Raw genomic sequence first — 19,803 nt, forward strand, 5'->3', positions numbered from 1 at the left:
GAGGGATTATTATTAAATGAAAACCAGGCTCTGCATCTGGAAGTCTACCGAACACACACAGAGACATCCAGTGGCCAACTGACATATTGCCAGTAAATGTATCGCTCCCCAGCTGCTGCTGTGTTAGCTGGGGCAAGAGGCAAGTCACGCAGAATCAGACACAGATAGCTGCAGAGCGTACTTTACAGGTCAAGCCAACCTCCTAAACTCCGGCTGGAAATTGCGGGAAGCCACCATGGGTCACAGAGCTCCAGTGTCTGTTGCTGACAATGGGAAACCCCATTTGAGCCACGAAGCAAAACAAAACACGTAAGCAGGTGCTTGATTTGATTTTGAAGCACGTGAGTTGTGCCACTGAAATCGACACTTACAGTTAAGTGCTTGCCGGGCTTGGGCCCTTATTCAGCAGACGTGTGAACCGGGACCGGCTTGTTCCGTGACTCAGCTGTCTTGCTCACAGCCATGTCATTATGTGGGGAATTTCCACCTGGACTCTTGGGAAGGGCATTGCTCTTTGAGCTTGTGCAGAATCCTGGTGTCACCTCCACTCTCTGCCACATCGGCTACATAACTACAGCCACAATGGTCTATCTAGCCCAGTAGCCTGTCTTCTGACAGTGGCTGGTGCCAGGTGCTTTGGGGGGAATGAACACAACAGGCAATTTATCAAGTGATCCAGCCCCTGGCATCCACTCCCAGCTTCTGGCAATAGAAACTAGGGACACCCAGAACATGGGGTTGCATCCCTGACCTTTTGGCTAATAGCCATTGATAGACCTATCCTCCAAGAACTTACATATTTTTTTGACCCCCTTATAGTTTTGCTCTTTGCAATATCCCCTAGCAATGAGTTCCACAGGTTAACTGTGCATTGTGTGAAGTACTTTCTTCTGTTTGTTATAAACCAGCTGCCTTCTGATTGCATGGGGTGACGCGGGGTTTGTGTGTTATGTGAAGGAGTAAATAACGCTTTGAGGCTATTGCTTGGAACTCATGCTACCCTCCTCCCCAGCCTGGCTGGAGTGGTTGCATTCATAGTGCACTGTGTTTCAACAATCTACAGCTGGCATAGCAGGCCCTTGGGGACCATACCAAGCCAGGGGAGATTAGAGCTGTCCTGAGCTTGCTCCAAATTCTGCCAAGAACCAAATCTGCCCTGAGCAGCTCCAGGTGTGGCAGTATGCAAAGGTGGCTTCAAGCCAGCTTGCCCCACCCTTTCTGAGCGGTGTCAAGCACACCTCTGTGCTCCTGGAACTGGGGTCTTAAAACCTTAGACCATACAACCATTAGGCCAGACCCAGGGACACATTTAGATGTTAATGATGCCATAAACCGGTCCCCTGACTCTTGCAGTTGTAACTGAGACCAGCTCCAACAAGAAAGGGGCATGAATTGACCAGATGCTGCCAACCCACAGCCGTGACTCTTATGAGCCTATTATCATTTTGCAAAAGGAGTGAAAAAGTACATAAGCCCATGTAATGCGAAGGAACCAATTAAATGCTTTTAAAAATTGTCAGAAGAATCAACATAACATAGCAACGGGTACTTGTTTGGATGGCTTTTAAGATATGATTTTTTCAATATGATGATGCATCTTTAACAAATGCTGTTTTCTAATCAGCCCCAGCACTCATTAATTTGCTCTCCCCATGGTTAAATAGCTCATCAGGGAGGCACTGTTTGAGCTTAATCCACCCCAGGGGCATGACTGGATGTGAGGAGTAATGTTAATCACTACTTAGCTCAGGGTAAAGTGACAGTATGAATAGTCTGTGTTGTCCTTCCATAGTGAAATCCTGGGCTGGGGCCTTTAAAAAACAAGGATTATTTTCCCCAATCCTCCTCCGTCAGTATCACACCCAACCTGGAGTCTGTGCTCATGGGTTGCAGTTACGGATAGGAAGAAGGGCAATGAGAAAAGCTGCCCCTTTGCACAAGGGAAGATGGTCAATTACATCAGCCTCGTGCAGCCCAGATGTAAGCCTATTATTCACTGTGTATGGCCCATCCCCCTCTGTGCTTGAGCATCTGAGGCTACATCTCTGCTACAGCACCCGGAGAAGGAATTAGGCCTTTAACTCAAGACACTTGTAACTTGGCAGGGCCCATGCTTAGCCGCAGGTGACGAACAAGATGATGGCTGTTCCCCCAAGCCAGTGTGGCAGTTAATTCACACCCGTCAGGATCAGACGGTTTTATGTAAATTACCATGGCACAAGGGTGCCTCTCACTTTAACCTCATTTTGAGTGAATTGCCTTGGAAACCAAGCAACCCTGGAAGTGATCAAGCCTTTCTCTGGGAGCTAAAAGGGTAGGGTGAGGAAACCAGAAGATCTCACCTAATATCCCGTGCAAATGGCTGCACCTAAACCCACTTTGTTATCAGCTAACGGGGGAATACCTATTCCCTTGTATCTAAAAATGCAGGGCGCCCCCTTCTCCCTTCAGCTGCGCCCTCCCGTAAATAGCACTCTTCACTAGCTGGATTCCAGTAGCACCTTCAGGTGCTGAGTCAGGCTCTGTGGGCTGGGCCCCATAGGCGCACAGGCATCCCACTGAAGCGCTCGCAGCATACGTAGACAATGCAGGAGCATCATCTCCGTTTTACAGACAGGGAACAGAGGCCTAGGAAGGTTCAGTGACTCACCCAGGGTGTCAGCAGCAGGGCTGAGACTTGAGCCCAGCTCTCCCGCATCCCAGGGCAGTGCCTTAACCAGCAGACCAGCCTGCTTCCTTGTGCGGGCACTCCCCAGCCCCCCTCCGGTGCCCCTCTGAAAACTTCCCACAGATTCTTGCTATGTTCTCAGTATTTATTGTGTCGATCAGGCTGGGGGGGGATGGGAGGAGCTCCCCCAGCCTGGAAGGAGATGCCCTGCTTCCTTGGCTGTTACATGTTGCTGGTGGGTCCGAGATGGCGCTTGAGGAATTTCAGGATCTCCTGCCAGGAATGCTCCTGGGCTTTGGCATGGGCCTCTGGCTCCCCTCCCCAGTGCACAGGTCTGGGGCTACCCCGGATCCCTGAGATGCTGCACAGTGGGGACCCCGGCGGCTCAATCAGGTGCCCGGCTCCAGGGTAGGAAAGCAGGGTATAGTTCTTCTTCCCATGGCTCTTCATCCTCTCAATGGCCAGCTCAGCAAACAGCTTGCTGTTAAAATTGCGGTCGGCTTCGCCCACCACGAAGAGCACCTCCGCCTGAGCCTTCTCCACAGGGATGGCGGCAGCCACGTGGGCCGGGTCTCGGGGGTCCTTGAAGACATGGTAGTTGTCCAGGGCCCCCGTCTCTGTGATAAGCATCTTCTCAGGACAGTAGGGGATGTGGGGGATGTGGACCCCCCTGTAACGCAGTGGGTTGCCATACAGAAATGACATGCCGTTGATCCAGACCGCGGCCACCACCTGCTTTAAGAAGGCAGCCATGGCCAGCGTGACCTCGGCGCCTTTGGACACCCCGATCACTCCGAGGCCTGGGCCTCTCACCTGAAAATCCCACGAGGAGCCACGTTAGAACAATCATGCCAACAGCCTGGGAATCCGCAATTCAGAGCCAGGGTAGGATGGGAGCAGGAGAGCCTGCAGGGGGCGCTGTGACACAGATGAAGATGGAGCCTGCATTGCCCAGGTCCAGCCCTGCCTTCCCCAGAAGGGGGTGCTGTGACCTGGTGGGGAGGAGCCTGCACTGCCCAACCCTTCCCTCCACCGCAGGGGGTGGTAGGACCCCAGGGAGGGGAGGAGCCTGCACTGCACAGCCTTGCCCTCCCCAGCAGGAGGTGCTGTGACACCAGGGTGGGGTGGATCATATGGGTGAGAGATGTTGCCAGGACCTGCCACAGATATCCAGGCTGGAGCCTGGAGCCCCTCATCAAGTGGCTCTGAAGGGATCCTAGCAAAGGAGTGGGACGTACCTTGGGGTGTTTCAAGAGCAGGTCGGCTGCTTCCTCGAAATACTCCATGTCCATCTCCACCAGCACCCGGGGCAGGTCGTCATACGCGAAGAATGCCAAAGCCAGCACGGCGAAGCCCTGACTGGCGAGCAGACCGGCCCGGAACTCAATGAGCCCACCGGCCCCTCCAAACATGTCGATCACCCCGGGAAATGGGCCAGGCCCTGCAGAGAATGGAGGAGAGAGGCATAGTGGGTAAAGAACAAAAGACAGCACAGTTAGTCCCTGCGACCACCCAGGGCGAACGGCCTAGCTTGCTTTCCAAGGCAAACAAGGACTCATCTGCCATAGATATTCATCAAGATGAAGGGTAACTGGTGAAGGTGTCACATTTCACTTGTGAAAAAATCTTCCATTGAACTGGGTATCAATGGAAGTTAGAAGCCTAAATACCGTTGCTGATCTGGGCCACAGTCTTTCAAGAAAAGAGCTGGCTAGCAACTCCATATTCCTGTTGGTCATGTGTTGAAGCCATTGCCACAAGCACTGTTGCCAACTCTCACGATTCTATCCTGAGGTCTCATATTTAGGGATTTTCTTTAATGCTCATGAGGATCTTCGCTTTCTTCTTTTCTCTCTCTCTCTCTCTCTCTTTTTTTTTTGGTTAAGTTTCTAGCTCCCATTGTTGGAGAAATGTTAAATATGTCCCATTTTGAGCTAAAAAAGCAGATGGCCCAATATAAAGAACTAGACATTTATTTTTCAAATCTCATGATTTTTAAGTCAATCTTGTGATTTTTGAATGCCCGGGGTTGGCAATACTGTGCTTCTGTTTTTTCTCAGCGGCTGAGTGATTAGTTTGGAAGATTTTGTTGTATTTGAACCTCTGAGAATTGTCTATAAAGAGAATTAACTTCTTGATGAGCCTTGAAGACTTTAAGTTTAAACTTGTTTATTTTTTTATCATTTTGACAGATAATGATTGTCAACAGAAAATATGTTTATTTTTAAGCCTTTCCCCCTATTTTTATTGATTTAAATTTTCACTGTGGTGCAAGAATGATGGGTTTTAAGCATTTTAAAAATTTTTATCTATCAAAATTTTCACTGTTGTGGGAAATTAATGGGGGCGGTAGTCAGGCAATAATCTCTGAATGACAGCACATCAGAAGAGATTAAAAAAGTTAAAGCTTTGCAACTGTTAAAATACAAACTATCAACATGACATCAAAATATACAACGTAAATATCCTTCAGTCAAACTCCCAAGTTCTCAGCCAGCATTTTTCTTACTTTGCTCATCTGCAAGTTGGGATGATTATTGATGGAAATATTTTTTCTGTCAATTTGTGCATGTCTGCGTGATGTTCACGGACGTTTGCCAATAAAAAAAATCTAAGTGTATTTATCAGATCCAGCTCAACAAAATCCTTGGTCCAAGGAGATTACACATACAGTGACAGCTCATGGGTCGCTTCAGGGTTCTGCAGCTTAACTAGCACAGCTAAAAGTGGTGATCGACGCCTGCAACCAGGCCTGTGGAAATGATGGCCTCCAGCAGATGTGACACAGGCATCATTAACCTTATCAGCAGAGCTTCCCAGGTTCAATTAGCTCCCAGATCCCACAGTGGCTGCAGGGCCTGAGGGACCAACCAGCCTGGGCAGGACAAACACCAGAGGGAGCTGGGAAGGGGACGCAGGGCTAGGCAGGGAAGGGAGGAGATAGATCAGGATCAGGGACCCGTTGTGCCAGTTTCCTCACCTGGAGGCAGAAAGAGGGCCCCTCGGACCCGGCCCTCCTTGATTGGGACACGCTCTACTCCAGGGCTCACGTACCACCTCTCCAGGGTGCAAGTGGCCAGGGGCACCACCTGGGGCGAGGGGAAGGGCTGGCAGGAGTCAAAGAGGTCGAGCTGGATGCAAAAGGGGCCGCTCATCACGTCCCGTCTCATCAGCCTGTAGAACAGCTTCTCCGGCTTGAGGAACCAGAAGAGGCCCATGGGCCAGACACCCACATAGTCGCCCCCCACGGCCGCCGCCTGCTCCACATCCACCTCCCCAGCCTCGTCTGCATAGTAGAAAGCTCGGGCCTGGAATTGCACCCCCCTCTCATCCGTCAGAGACGCCTGCAGGGTCACCAGCTGGGCTGGCGCTAGGCCACAGACGTGGATCTTCACCGGTGTGTCGGCCAGCGATGTCTCTGGGGTGACCTGAAGCTGGATCATGGCTGATGGGTGCTGGGCTCAGGACCTGAGAAAGAGGGGGTCTGGCAGGAGGGGAAATGATAAAGGGAAATGGAGAGGGAGGGCTGTTATCAATGGGAGAAGCTAGGAAAGGTTTGAGGGGGACGGGAAGGTGACGGGTGGTGAAAATGGGATGGCTGGCCTTGGGGCGGGGAACAGATTTCAAGACCAGAACCTCCCCTGGTGATGCTGGCATGGGGGTGATTAGAACTTGTGCTCGGACACCCCTGCCCCACTCATCCGATAGCACTCTCTTCCCCCCCACCACCCCTCCGTTCCCCAAATGCAGGGTCTGACTTTCCAAGGCCCAGGAGCTTTGAGCCCCACCCTGGGGCACTCAGGTCAGCTCTTGGGGATCTAAAAACTGGCCTCCCTGTCCGCCCTCCGACTCCACCCTCAGCACCCCTGTATCTCTTCCAGAGCCCCCACAGGTGTGTCCCCATGTCTCCCTCCAGCACTGGTCCCTCAGTGCCCTGGCGTCTCTCCTGGGCTCCCCCTATGCCTCCCCCTGGGTACTGCAGACCTTGTCCGGTCACCTTCCTTCCCCCCTCCCTGGGTATCTCCCACCACCCTTTTTTTTTTTTTTTTTAATATCAAGGAGGGCGGGGCAAACAAACTAACACACAGACAAATTGACAAAAAAATCCAACGACCAAATCACAGGGGCGGGGGAGGGACAGCAAAGGGAGGGAGGGAGCTGGGCAGCGGAGGCAGCTACAGGGAAGGAGGGGCAGAGAATGGGAAGGGCAGGGGCGCCCACAGGTGAGTAGGGTGAGGCGGCAGCAGCAGCAGGGAAGAGACACTCACAGCAGCAGCAGCAAGGAGCCAGCCAGAATGGCCCTTCCACAGGTGGTGGTGGTTGTAGTAGCAGAGGTGGTGGAGGGGCCACTCACCCACCCACTCGCTCGCTCCCGCCGGGGAGGGCAGGAGGGTTCCAGGCCAGAGGGGCCCCCAAGCAGCAGCAGCACGGGGTGCGGGGGGATCTGGGCCCTGCAGCAGAGAGGGAGCGCCGCAGCTCCCTGTACTATCTGCAACCTGGGAAGTGGGCAGGTGCAACTCCTGCTGCTAAAGGCCCCTCCCCAGCCTAAAGGGAGAAGTCACTGAGCTCGGGGTACAACTGATTACGGGGGACAACTCCCACCCCTGCCAGGCAGCTGGGGCGGTCAGAGCTTCCAGCTGCCCAGCTGGTCCTTTGTCACATGATCCACCTCTGGCCTGACTTGCAGAGTCCCTCCCCAGTGTGTGATTCCGCCTGCAGGGCTGGGATGGCACTGGGCAGCCCCCCTGCTGCCCCTCTTGATGCAGCCAGGGTTCCTGGAGATTCAGGGTTACGAGGGGTGAAGCTTCACACAGTGACATGGAGACCCAGTCACACAGGAGTATTCAGCCACCTGCTGCAGGGTTTAAACTCCTCTCGAGCTCGCGACCCACCTTTGTGAAGACCTGCTGACAAAAAGTGCTAGGTAAGAGCTGGCGATTGTCACTACTAGAGATGAGGGGGAGGTGGATTATCTCACATCTGTCACTGCAAGGTTTCTTATACCTTTCTCTGAAGCATCAGGTGCTGGCCCCCTTTGGGCAAGATGGACCCTCTTGGCTCTGATCCATTCTGGTGGTTCTTATACCTCCCCCCCCCCCCTCCATCCAGGGTCCCTCTGGCTGCTAAAGATGCCATCCAGCGAATGTCAAAGTAAAACTAAAATCATGCTCTGTGGGCTGGCACGGGGGCTCAAGAACTGATTGACTGTCACCCGCAGCTGTGAGGCCCCCCCCCCCTTCTGTCCAATGGGCATTGTCATGGCTGTGCTAACCCCAACCAGCGCGCATAGCCATCTCACACGTGGATCTCGCTGAGGTATTTGCATGGCTTCCATTACTGCAGAATCTGGGCACCTCACCATCTTTAATGTGCTATTATTCCCATATTACAGATGGGGAAACTGAGGCACAGTGAGGCTAAGTGCTGGATTCACAAAGCGATTTAGACCTCATTAGGGCTGACCGAACTCCTGCTCAGCTGCTATCTCACCCTCTAGGAGCCTAACTCTCTCAGCACACCTACATTTTTGCAGTAGAAGTTCATTGGGCGCTTCTTTCTGCCTCTGAGCATGCACACCGCCGCCTCCCCCTCGGTGTCCGGATGCCTAAGGCCCCAGTGTGAGTCACGAACAGGGGGCAGACAGACACTCCTCTGCCTCACAAGCCTGTGGGGCCTGAGCCGCTAGGCATGTTCTGAGCACCTTGTGAGTTGAGCCCTAAATGATCTGTCCCAGGACACAGACGGAGTCTGCGGCAAAGCAGGGATAGAAAAAGGGTCCGTCTCTGCTTCACAACTTGGCAACACTCACAGTGCTCGTCAGGCCACTATGTATCAACTGAACTGGGTCCGGATCAGGGCCCACCCGGTCACTGATGCAGCAACTCCACGTGGATCCAGCCCATGTTGATGTGCGTTCAGCTACTTTCAGGGATCAAACCTAGCACCAAAACCTCATCCTTGCCCCCCCAAAATGAGCCAAAGGACCAACTCCACAGATTGTCACTAAGTAGTCAGCTGTCACTGCTGCTAAGGGAAACCTGATTCCATGTGCTAAGACATGTCACTCCCCACAGGACTCCCTCCTTCATCAACTCACACACACACACGCACATCGCCACTTCCCCAGAGTCTGAACTTAGAAGACAGGGCAGCAGGGAGGGAAATCTGCTATGGGAGGCGCATGATCCCACCCAAATTCAGCCTGCTCCCTCCTCTTTCCAGCCCAACTCCAGGCCTCTAGGGAAATGCACGCTCCCAACAGGCTGAGCACTCCAGCCAGACCGCTCAGACGAATGGGCTCCAGAAGTTAGCCCCAGGGAGGACAGTTCCCTGAGCCAAGAAGGGAAATCAAGGTCTTTTTACCAGACAGGAAAGAATGAAGGTGAGCTCCTTGAGTCTGCTTGAAATCTCCCAGGCCCTCAAAGAGATGGGGAAGCTCTCAGGATCCCCTCCTGGAGTGTCTGCAACAGAGTTGCAGGAGAGAGGAGTGTGAGAGCTGCAGGATCTTGCACCTCGTCTCACCCCAGAAACTTCTTGGTCTCCCTTTATAAAAGTCTCCCCACCCAGGTGTGCTGCCCTTTGCGTTCAATAGCGGAGATAAACATTAACCCAGAGGGACAATCAAAGCTGGCAATATTTCTCTGACTCAGCGCACTGCAGCTTGACTGAGGGGCCAATGAACTTCAAACTTGCCCCTTCCTATCCCAGCCCTGTGTTCCCCCCAGTTCTGCCAAAGCCCCTCAATCCCCCTGCTATCCCAGCTCTGGGCTCCCTGCCCCTCAATCCCAACCCACAGCCTCCTGATATCCCAGCCTCAGGCTCCCCACACACACAGTGCCCCTCAATTCTGACCCACCACCCCCTGCTATTCTAGTCTTGGGCCCCATCCAGCTCTTCCCACACACTGCGTTCAGTGCCCCCTCCCTTTCAAATCTCACCCTTTCTCTGCCTGTTTAGAGCATCAGCTCTTCAGAGTCTGCTGTCTCCCACTAGGCGCATTCCCAGCACCCAGCATGTTGTGGCATTTAACGGCTACCCTCACTGAAAAATGGAAGAATTAAGTGCCACATTTTCCAGGGTCTTAGGTGCTTACAATTGCAGACAGGAACTTAGTGGCATTGGCAAAAGCCCCTTACCCTACCTAACTGCTTGAGCTCTCCAGCAACAAAGGGGTTCGGCTGAGGGCAATCACACCTGAGCTCTGCAACCAGCCAGCTCCAGGGTGAAGTTCAAGGCCCTAAATGGTGGAGGGGCCTGCCTGCTTCAGAGCCAGTCTGAGTGTTTATGACCAAGCGCTCCTCTATCTAATTTCGCTATCCATCCAGGCACTTTATACTGTGCTTATCTCCATGGATCTGAGGATAAAGCCGTGGTTTACTGCCACAGGGCCCTCTCTGCCTTGCCGTTCTGTGCTCATCTATAGGCAAGGTTTTCCTCACTGAGGGAAAGTGAGGGCAGAGGAGAGGGGGCTGTGTTGGGAGCCCAGGACTGGGCATCCGACCAAGACTCAGGCACCACTGACCTGATGTGTGGCCTCAGTCAAGTCCCTTGCCTGCTCTGCACCTCAGTTTCCCCTCTCCCACCTTTTGTCTGTGTAATACCTTGCTCTTTATATGGCAAAGTGCTTCACAAAGGAGGTCTTTATACCCATTTTATAGTGCACTGAAGAGCGACATGAAACCCTGACCCTAGCAAAATCAATGGCAACCCAACCCACTGACTTTAACAGAGCTGAGGCTTCACCCCAGGCCTATTACCACACTCGATTCACTGCTCATTCGGGAGTGCAGTGCCTGGAGCCAGAACTGACTCAGCTGCAGGCCGTTCGAGGCTGAGACTTTCACAAGAGTTTCTTTCTCCAAAACATTCATTAGTTGTCAGAGCCCAGCATTAACAAAAGCAAATAAAGGCCAGACTCTGAACAGCTCCTCTCAACCCCTTCCCAGTTGCTCAGCCTTCACTTCCTTCCCTCCCCTGCTGTCCCCCTATTACCATTGGCTTGGAGGTGCAGCTTTGGTCTCCAAATATGGTTGGGCTTTTAAAACAGTCCCAGGAGCCTAGAAACTATGAGGGCCTTCTCCTCCCCCCCGCAATCCATCTTTATACATCTAAATCTAGACCATCCCATAGTAAATCACTGACGGCTCCATAACCCATTCCTGCTGAGCCACAGGGGCTGCCCTGGAGTCTGCAGCTACGGACATCCCAGCTTCTTTGACCCACACCTGTCTGGACAGTGGCAGCACGGGAAGGGCTAAAAATCCCTGAGTTTGGCTCCCAGGGGGAGTGGGCGGGAGGCCGCACAGCTAAGCCTGATGGGGCAGCAGGGGTGGGAAGAAAAGGAACAAGTCGGAATTCCTGGCTGTGTGAAAATGATCTTTCCTGCTGCAAAAAGGCACTGGATTTTTGCCTCTCGGAATCAGTGGGAAAATGGCCAGAAATCGGCTTTTTATTTTAAACATTGTTTTTTTCTACAACTGGGAGGTGGGCCACAGAGCCCCTTATTGATCAGCTAGCTGATCAGCCCTTCTAGACGTTGTCAGAGCATTTTTAAGAGCAGGTTGGACAAAGACTTGTCAGGGAAGGTCTAGATAATACTTAGCTCTGCCCTAAGTACAGGGGACTGGACTAGATGACCTCTCAGGATCCCTTCCAGTCCTAGGATTACTTATTAACCCCTCCTGGGCCTTGGAGGTGACCTGTTTTACAAACTTCCCAGGCACAGGGAGATAAAGAGAGGCCCAGCGGTAGGATTGGAAATAAAACCCAGCTCTCGTGATTCCTGCTCCATGTTTGTCCCTAGAGAGCAGACAGCGCTGCTGCCCACCCTTCCCTACCTGAGGACAGGGGAGTCAGATCTCTGGCAGGGCAGCCTATGGCAGGGACAGAAGCACCCATGCTATTGCCAAACGCACCTTCCTACCTTGCAGGGACTGGGTGCCATGTGAGACAGGGACTGACTCGGCTCAGCAGCACATCCCAGCTGCTGCCACCCTCTGCCCACTGACAAAGCAGCAGCCCAGCCTCAGTGGGCACCCTGCCCCTCTGCTACAGGTCCGCCACCTGCGCTTGCCCTAGTGAACCTAGCCAGATGGGCTCTTCCCCACGAGCCTGTGACCCCGGCAGCAGCAGGACTTACCTCGTGCGAGTGAACAGACAGCTCGGCGGGTTGCTAGGCCTACCGGTGCAACGAGGGGACAGGATGCACCGCTCGGGCCTGGGGGCTAGAGGCAGAAGCCCAGTGGGTGGGGGCTGCAGATGACGGGACGGCCAAATGCGACAAGCACTGGCCTGGCAGGAGGGATCAATCAAAGACCCTGTTATTAGATACATGTCCTGACCTGCTCAATCCAGCCAGCTGCCGCCCCTGGACGTGTCCCTCGTGCCCCCAGCCTTTATCCTCACTACCATCCTCTCTTTGCACCCCAGGCTAACCTGCCACTCTATCACCCTAGATCTTTCTCGACAGATCCCCCATCCAGCTCCATGCTGCCCTCTCCCCCACTGCTATATCCTCCCCCTCCCACTTTACAGACACGCTCCCCCACTCCTCTCCAGCCCCCCTGCTCCCTGGTTCCTTTAGCGATTTACCTAGATCCTTCTCCCCGCCCTGAATGGCTCCTGCGCAGGGTGTCTGCCGCCCTGCCATCACCGTGTTGGCTGGGGACATACCCTACGCCTGAGATGCCTCTGGGTAGAAAGGAGAGAACAGGATGCAGGTTTGGATGGTATTGTCCCTTGTGTTTCATTTCACTGGCCAGAGCAATCTCTGCATCTACAAAGCCCTTCTCATTTTCAGCCCTGACGTTTTGGGGAGCAACTCACCCACATCACCCTCTGCCAGCTGCTCTCAAGAGCCTCTGCAATGAGTTAGTGGATGGCGATTTCCCACAGGAGTCCGACAAAATACCACCCTCCTGTTGAATAATCAGGTCCCTGGTCGCCAGCCCCAGCAGAAAGGCCCATGATTGGCTGAGGCAAGGAGAGTGAATGCCCACCTCACAGCCAGGGGAAGAGAAGCTTGGCCTATTATGGGCAGCAGGGACCCCTGCCCTTTGCCGCGGAGCAAGGCGACAGGCCATTAAAAATCTCAGGAGACAGCAACAGACTCAGCACCCAGTTCCCTACAGGGCAAACCCAAATCTTTTCTCATGTGGTTCCTCCTCACAGAAGATCAAATTACCGAGGCCCAGGCCAAGGCAGACACCTGCGGCAGCTCCCCCATCCTGCCCACTTTGCACCAGCTCCACAAGCGAGCGTGCGCTACTTAGGAGGCTTTAATGCTGGGGCACCAGTTCACAGATTGGCTCAGCTGCCAAGCTCTTTGGTTTCTTTGCCCCGAGTCAGGCAGCATGAGGACACCCCGTCCCTGTCCCATCGGGGCTTATGACACCTCCCAGCATCGTGGATTGCAGCATCCTGCCTCGCTGGTGCCAGAGAAGACAATGCAGGTTTCCATTTAAAAGCAGCTGTGCAGGCTGTGGGTTTGTATAACCCTTGCTCTTGTAGGTGAACCAGCAGTGTGTGCCAAGTGCGACTGTTCAGCCCACAGCAAGGGGGAAGAGGTGACAGGGAGTCCCCAACGAAGGCGTAAGGAGGCGGTGGGCAGGATAGTTGGGAAAGCAGCATCAGGATGGACAGACCCCAGAGAAACAGCTGCCCTGTAGCTTCGTTCCCCTGCCCCTCTTCAGCCTCAGTCTTTGGGCTCTTTGCGCTGCGCCTGGCGTTTCTGCAATAGTGCCAGCGTGTCCCGCTTCTCGATCCGGCGCAGCTGCTTCTTCTTGGCACGCATCAGCTTGAGCGGGTTCCGGATCTGCAGGGGTGGGGAGTGAGAGAGAAAAGCTGTGAGCCTCGGCCACAGACCAACACTGACCAGGGACAGCACACCTATCGGGGACAGCTGGTCGGAAAAAAATGCTGATGTGGTACCTCATGGGAATTATAGTTCAAGCACCTCTTAATCCCAATTCTCCTCTATAGGCTGGGCTGCCTGGTCAGACTACACCTCCCATGATGCATCAGTCTCCCTTCGTGAAGCTGTCCATCATGGGCAGCCCAGCCTGTGGTACATCATGGGATATGTAGTCTGGCTGGGGAGTCCAGCCCGTACAGGAGAATGGGAGCATGAGGTAACTGAACTACAAGCCCTAAGAGGCAGGATGGCAGCTTTTTTTTAAATGGAAACATGTCAGTTTTTCAAATGAAAAAACGATACTTCCCACCAAAATCCCCCAATTTTCAGTCAAAAACAGTTTCAGTGGAAAGTTTTCAGCCACCTATAGCATTGGGGCAAGCCACACATCTTGGGGCCAAAGCATGGCCAGCAGGGCTCTGCCTAATCTAGCTCTGAATAGTTTTAATGATGGGCTCCCCTCTCCCCCCAAAGACTATTCCAGAAACTCATAGACCCCAGTGTGAGGCTGCGTTTCCCACTATCCATCTGGATTTCTCTTTCAGTTCATTTTCACCCTCTTGTCCCTGCCTTGGGCACACAACAAGAGCCAATATCTGCAGGGAGAAGAACTGGGTTGACCCCAGCAATTCAGGAAAATCTGACACGAGCGTGTTCGGCTCAAACACAGTCTCCCTGGGTAGCAACGGGATCACAAAGAATGCAGGAAGAAGGCAGGGGAGGACTGAATGAATCCCTCCCCATGTTGGAGAGGTGGGTTCTGGGTCTCCCTGCAGGAGAGGTTAAAAAGCCAGGACACTCACCACTTGTACGATCTCCGCCTTCCGCTCATTCTCTAGGCGCCGTTTCAAGTTCTCTTCCTGGCGCTGCTTTTTCTCCTGTAGAAAGAATAGAGCGAAGCTCTGATGCTATATCCTGCCATTCAGGAAAACTGCATTCTAGGGTCATGCCCAGGAGCAGGAGCAGAGGGGGAAGAGACAGAACAGGTAACAGAGCTCCCCAGCAGAGATTGGAAGCAAGATGGAGTCAGCGAGGCAAGAGAGCACAGGGAGGGCCACAGCTGTAGCGGAAAAGGCTTTTGCACCAGCTGCAGTGAAAGTCTCTCTAGGTCCTTTAATAATTAGTTGTGTGTCGAGATCCTTCCTGGGGGATAGGGCAGTCAATGTGATAAGTGGGTGAGAGATGCATAATCTAGGGCCCTCTGCTATGGAAGTTCTGACTCCTTTCCTGAGCCTCTCCGACTGGGGGGGTGGTCTCACTGCTTCAGTGGAACGCTGGGACTGTTGGGACCAGGGATGCAGGGAGAAGAGGAGATCTCTGGTGGCCAGAGACAGTCCCACAGAGGCATCTGCAGAGCAGGACACACCCTTTTTTCTAGCTGTTGAGCTTAATCCCTCTGAATGGTACCAGCAGGTGGCACTATTCTACACTCTCCCAAGTTCTTTTCCGTAGACCTGGTCTACTCTGCAAATTTAGGTTGATGGAAGCCACCTTACGTTGGCCTAATAACGTATGCATCTGCACTACCAGGCCCTTCTGTAGACCTAACTCATCTGTACCATCTCCACGAGAGGCATAGCACTTAAATCGATGGGTCAACAGAGAGGCAGTGTAGACACAGTGTTGCATAAGTCTACTGAACTGGCCTCCAGGTGTCCCACAATGCTCTGCTGTGACCGCTCTGGAGATCGCTTTCAACTCTGCTGCACGGCAGCCAGGTACATAGGAAACAGCCCCTCTCCTGTTAAAGCCCCGGGAACTTTTGAATTCCCATTTTCTGTTTGATGAGTGTGGAGAGCTCGCCAGCCCAGCTGATCATGGCAATTCAAAGCCCCAAATACATCCAGCCTGGATTAGACAGGAGGTGGTGGATCCTATTGGTCTGGCGGGGAGAAGAGTCAGTGCACGCACAGCTCCAATCCAATCGAAAAAACGTAGACATCTACAAAAAGATTGTGCGTGGTGGAGCAGGACTGGCATCGTTGCAGTACACAGCATAACAGCATAAGGACCAGATCTGTACCCAGACACTTGCAGCATGTGCTCCCTTGCCACCTCTGTTACCCTCTGGAAACTAATATCACATAGGATCATCTAGGGCAGAAGGTGGAAGTTTTCATTACAAGTGCTTGTACCGCAAACAACAGAGCATGTGATCCCCCACCTATGGTGATTTCCGGGTCCCATAACAGTGTTTTCCCTAATATGCTGGTGTGATTTGGGTGGCAGGGATCGGCACTGCCCTCAGAATCTGCAAGTCCAGGGTGACTACTACCAGCAGCGCTAAGGGAAGGGGAGTGGGTGGGCTTCCTGTGTTTTCTCATGGCTGATACCCCGCTCCCATCCTCCCAAGCTGCCTCAGACAAAGACTGCAATTTGGGAAGCTTACTGGTCTCAAAGCAACATCCATGTTGCTGAGAGGGGAGGAGGAGGGAACACGACATTGTGCTCCTGATGCGGGTTTCCCCACAAGTGGCAGCACAAGTCTCTGGGCCACACTCACCACGGTTGGAACAGCAAACCGATTCACTGAATAACTAGGGATTCTGATTTATTTTCTGGCTTGTACTTGAGTGTAATAAGGGGAATGTTTTTTAACTAGCCACTCTGTAACTAGACCCAGGGCATGCACTGACAATGACATTCCCGGCTAAGCCCAGCTTTAAAAAAAAAAGGTGTGCAAAAGTGTGGGGGGTTTTGCCATTAATATCAGGATCGCGAGGGAGAAAACTGCATCATGGGAGGCCAAAGCTATATGCCCATTCCCTCTGTGACAATGTTTTGGTCCCAGGAGGCTTTGGAAGCCCCTCCCAAAACCTCCTTTGATTAGTTGCATTGTGGGATAGCAACCCACAGTACATCGCTCTGTGCACTGATGCAAACGCTACTAGTGCAGACACACTCCACCGACACAATAAGCGGGTGTGGACATGCTTCACTGACATAATCACTGTGGCGGCTGAATGGCAACTTAAATTAAGTCAACTTAACTTTGTAGGGTAGACATGTCCTTAGTGCGCAACAAAGTCTTACAGATTCATAGATTTTTAAGGCCAGAAGAGACCATTGTGATAATTTAGTCTGAGCTAAAATTTTCACCTTATTTCTAGTCTGCATTTATCTAGCTTCAATTTCCAGTCACTGGATCGTTTTGCCTGTGTCTGCTAGATTAAAGAACCCTCTGCTATCAAATTTCTGTTCTTCAGGGAGGTACCTACAGACTGATAAAGAGATCAAGGGGTGGCTTGAAGTATAGCTTATAGGAATTGAAGAACATCCCTTTAAACAGTCTTACTCTTAGACAGACATGAAGGGTTGTTTAACTTTGGGTTATGCACAATTATGGTAGCAGTGATCTTGGGAAGAAGGAAATCATGGCAATGTTGGGAGAGTTTGCTCTCCGCTCTTCTTAGTCAATTCTGGAGGCAGAGTTGCTCCCTGGGAACCAGGCACTGGTGCTGAAATTCCTGGGAGGAGAAATTTGCCTGGTGTATTGTTTGACCTCCTCTGTTCTAGGAATGATGGATGGTTGGCCTTGGAAGGATTAGATATTTATCATTATTGTAAATGTTTGATTTCACCGTACACGATGAAATTGATGAAAAATATTTCCATCAATAGTAATCGAATCTACAGTTGGGGAAAAAAAAGTGCTGCTTGAGAACTTCAAGTTTGATTTATAGTCATTCACTTCACATCTTCTGACATATGATGTTGACAATTTGTGTTTTAACAGCCATAAAAGCGAAAACACAATTTGTGTTTTAATAGCCATTTCGCTCTTTGAATGTCAGTGTCTTACTGTCATTAAATAATTATTGTCTGACCCTCCCCCCATAATTTCCCACAATTGTGAAAATTTAAATAAAAATCTGGAAAGAAATGCTTAAAAATAAATCTTGATATTATCCATCAAAATTATAAAACAATTAAAATTGAATTCTGCCAAGCCTATGTACAACATAAATACACCAAAGTCATGCTTAGGTTATACACAGACTCTGTGTCACTGATTTCTCCTCTACTGGGAAAATGACCTGCAAGGCCCCAGACATTTGCTACCATCCAGCAGAGGGGTGACGCTGGTGCCTGAAGAAGAGGCAGCAATATAAGTAGTTGCTTGGTATGAAGGAAGAGAGAAGGTGGCTACAGCAAAGAGGAGACAGTCCATGAGATAGCCTGGAGCTAGGACATGAGGTCTTAATTGGATCAGGAATGGAACAGAAAACCAGTGGAATTGTTTGAGGACAGAAGTGATGGGACCTGCACAAGGCAGTGGGTGTCTGCATGTGCAAACTGCCACCCAGATCAGAGCTGAGATCCATCCAGGCCAATATCCTGTCTCTGACAGCAGCCCGCACTACATGCTGCAGAGGAAGGCGCAAACAACCCACATACCACATTTGGAACAATTTCCCCAAGCAGAAGTTTTCCCAGGTGCCCAGATTGCTCTTAGAGGTGAGCTTACATCCTGACACAGCAGGCTTCGCACCTCCTATTTCTATCCTCTCGTATTTATCATTATCCCATAAAGGGAAATGTGGGAAGATCACAGGTAGGAGAGCCAAGGATCAGAATAGAGCTGAGGCAGCAGCATGGACTAGCAATGCTGTGGTAGAGACAACAGAGAAGGTCCCAGACACTGAAGAGGAGGGAGGTGGAAAGGAGAGAAATCAGGATCAAGAATGACACTTAAGTTAGAGGCAAACAAGAGGCCAGGTGAGGTGGGAGCTGGGGTTTTTGAGGGAGGTTTTGATAGCCCGAGAGAAACATTTCTGCACTGAAGACTTACAGACAAAGGAAGTGAGACAGAACAGCAAGGTTACTTAATCACGACAGGCAGAGGGGTTGGCAATTCCAAGGTCAGGATATTACAAGATCTCAGGGTTCATTAGCCCTTGCAGGCCTCCTGTTGGAGCCTAGTTTACCACTATGATAGCATGGAGAGGAGGTGAAGTGGAGACACACACACAGGATTAGGGTAATTGGGCAATGAGCTGCCTGCACCATCCCCTCCCATTACCTCACGCTCCCTCTGTTTTTCTTCCTGCAGATGTCGGGCAAAATCCTTGACGACTTTCTTCTCCTGACGCTCTTTCATTTTTCTCACCCAGGAAGTGCGGAGGGGCTTGTCCTGAATCATGTGGGAAAACCTGAGAATGCAGGGGGTGAAGAATTCCCATCAGCCACCAACACATAGAGGCGCACATCATCGCATTAAGGCAGCTTCAGTTCACAAAGTCAAAACAGGCCAGCCAGCGCCAGGAACAACAGACCCCACAGCACTTGCACGGAGGGGACAAACATTATCCTGGGTGCCAGTTTAGCATTAGTGCCCATCTCCGATTCAGCCTGTTTGTAACATATCACGTGTGAATGTGCAGATGCCAGCGCCTCAAACCCCCTCCTGCCACCCACCAATCCTACTTAAGGCTTCTCCCTCTCCCGGCCCCACATCCCGGGATCCCCCGGCTCCCCCCAGCCCCACATCCTGGGCTCGCTCGCCCCCCGCCCTCTCACCGCCTCTTGCCAGGATCCTTCCACACCCGCCCGGATTTGGGTTTCCCCTTGGGAACCGCCAGCGCCTCCTGGCCCGTCTTGGCCGGTTTCCGCCGCTGCAGGGAGGGGACCGAGTCCGGCCCCAGGATCTCGCCGCAGCGGGGCTCCTCCGGGGCAGCCGCTTCCCTGTCCCCGGGGCTGAGCGGTGGAGCCGGAGTCTTCTCCCGGACACTCTCCGGAGCCGGCTCTGGCTCCCACCGCGCCCGCAGCCTCCGGCTCCTCCGCAGCGGCGTCTCGGCCCCCGCGCCCTGGGCCGGCTCCATCCCGAGCCCACGTGTGCGGCCCGGCTGCGTGCGGCAGCCTCCCCCAATGCCCCTCCCGAGTCCCGTCCCAGCCCTTCCACGTGGGTCAGCCGCTCCACACCGGCCAGCGGGCGGCGCCGAACTTAACGTCATCACTGGCGCGACATCACTCGAACTGTTGGCAATTCTACGCATGCTCAGAATCAAAGCGGACTCAAGGCGCCATGTTTGTGAGGGGCACACTGTTGAGGCGCCCTGCCCCTCCCCACCCCCCCGACCGCCATGTTTGTGAGGGGCATCGGACGTAAAGGGAAGGAAGGAACCCTGCCCACACCACGAGCCCATCCGCCATGTTTGTGAGGGGCCCTCAGGCCTCTCCCCTATCTCCGCCATGTTTGTGAGGGGCACACAGGGGTGTCCCT

At 52.6% G+C, this 19,803-nt stretch overlaps 2 protein-coding genes across 4 annotated transcripts; both read right to left on the reverse strand.

The window, feature by feature from the left end:
- Positions 1-2,227: 2,227 nt before the first annotated feature.
- Positions 2,228-9,488, reverse strand: LOC137148626 (acyl-coenzyme A amino acid N-acyltransferase 2-like). Of its 3 annotated transcripts, none has more exons than XM_067541535.1 (4): positions 9,032-9,488; positions 5,649-6,152; positions 3,907-4,109; positions 2,228-3,481 (listed from the first exon to the last, which is right to left on the reverse strand). In XM_067541535.1, exons 2-4 carry the CDS (start codon positions 6,109-6,111, stop codon positions 2,891-2,893), a joined length of 1,257 nt encoding a protein of 418 aa, XP_067397636.1. In that variant the 5' UTR covers positions 6,112-6,152; positions 9,032-9,488; the 3' UTR covers positions 2,228-2,890. The 3 variants fall into 3 exon arrangements, with proteins under 3 accessions (XP_067397636.1, XP_067397637.1, XP_067397638.1); XM_067541536.1 differs by having other exon boundaries at positions 5,649-7,572; XM_067541537.1 differs by lacking the exon at positions 9,032-9,488 and having other exon boundaries at positions 5,649-7,575.
- A 3,305-nt stretch (positions 9,489-12,793) lies between these two features.
- On the reverse strand, positions 12,794-19,524 carry CCDC86 (coiled-coil domain containing 86). The gene is made up of 4 exons (XM_067541539.1): positions 19,101-19,524; positions 18,604-18,733; positions 14,384-14,458; positions 12,794-13,481 (listed from the first exon to the last, which is right to left on the reverse strand). The coding sequence occupies exons 1-4, from the start codon at positions 19,400-19,402 to the stop codon at positions 13,362-13,364; spliced, it is 627 nt and encodes a 208-aa protein (XP_067397640.1). The 5' UTR covers positions 19,403-19,524; the 3' UTR covers positions 12,794-13,361.
- Positions 19,525-19,803: the final 279 nt, after the last annotated feature.

Source organism: Emydura macquarii, unplaced genomic scaffold, assembly GCF_026122565.2.
Source record: "Emydura macquarii macquarii isolate MOO-44397 ecotype Brisbane River unplaced genomic scaffold, CSIRO-AGI_Emac_v2 contig_670, whole genome shotgun sequence".
NCBI classification, from domain to species: Eukaryota; Metazoa; Chordata; order Testudines; family Chelidae; genus Emydura; species Emydura macquarii.

Excerpts from the sequence above, each read along its gene's own strand:
- LOC137148626 (XM_067541535.1), bottom strand. The coding sequence starts at position 6,111 with ATGATCCAGCTTCAGGTCACCCCAGAGACATCGCTGGCCGACACACCG. Across the intron at positions 4,110-5,648 it reads GGCCCTCTTTCTGCCTCCAG|GGCCTGGCCCATTTCCCGGG; the intron begins GTGAGGAAACTG and ends CATTCTCTGCAG. Across the intron at positions 3,482-3,906 it reads TGCTCTTGAAACACCCCAAG|GTGAGAGGCCCAGGCCTCGG; the intron begins GTACGTCCCACT and ends TGGGATTTTCAG.
- CCDC86 (XM_067541539.1), bottom strand. The coding sequence starts at position 19,402 with ATGGAGCCGGCCCAGGGCGCGGGGGCCGAGACGCCGCTGCGGAGGAGC. Across the intron at positions 18,734-19,100 it reads AAGGATCCTGGCAAGAGGCG|GTTTTCCCACATGATTCAGG; the intron begins GTGAGAGGGCGG and ends CTGCATTCTCAG. Across the intron at positions 14,459-18,603 it reads AAAAACAGAGGGAGCGTGAG|GAGAAAAAGCAGCGCCAGGA; the intron begins GTAATGGGAGGG and ends TTCTTTCTACAG.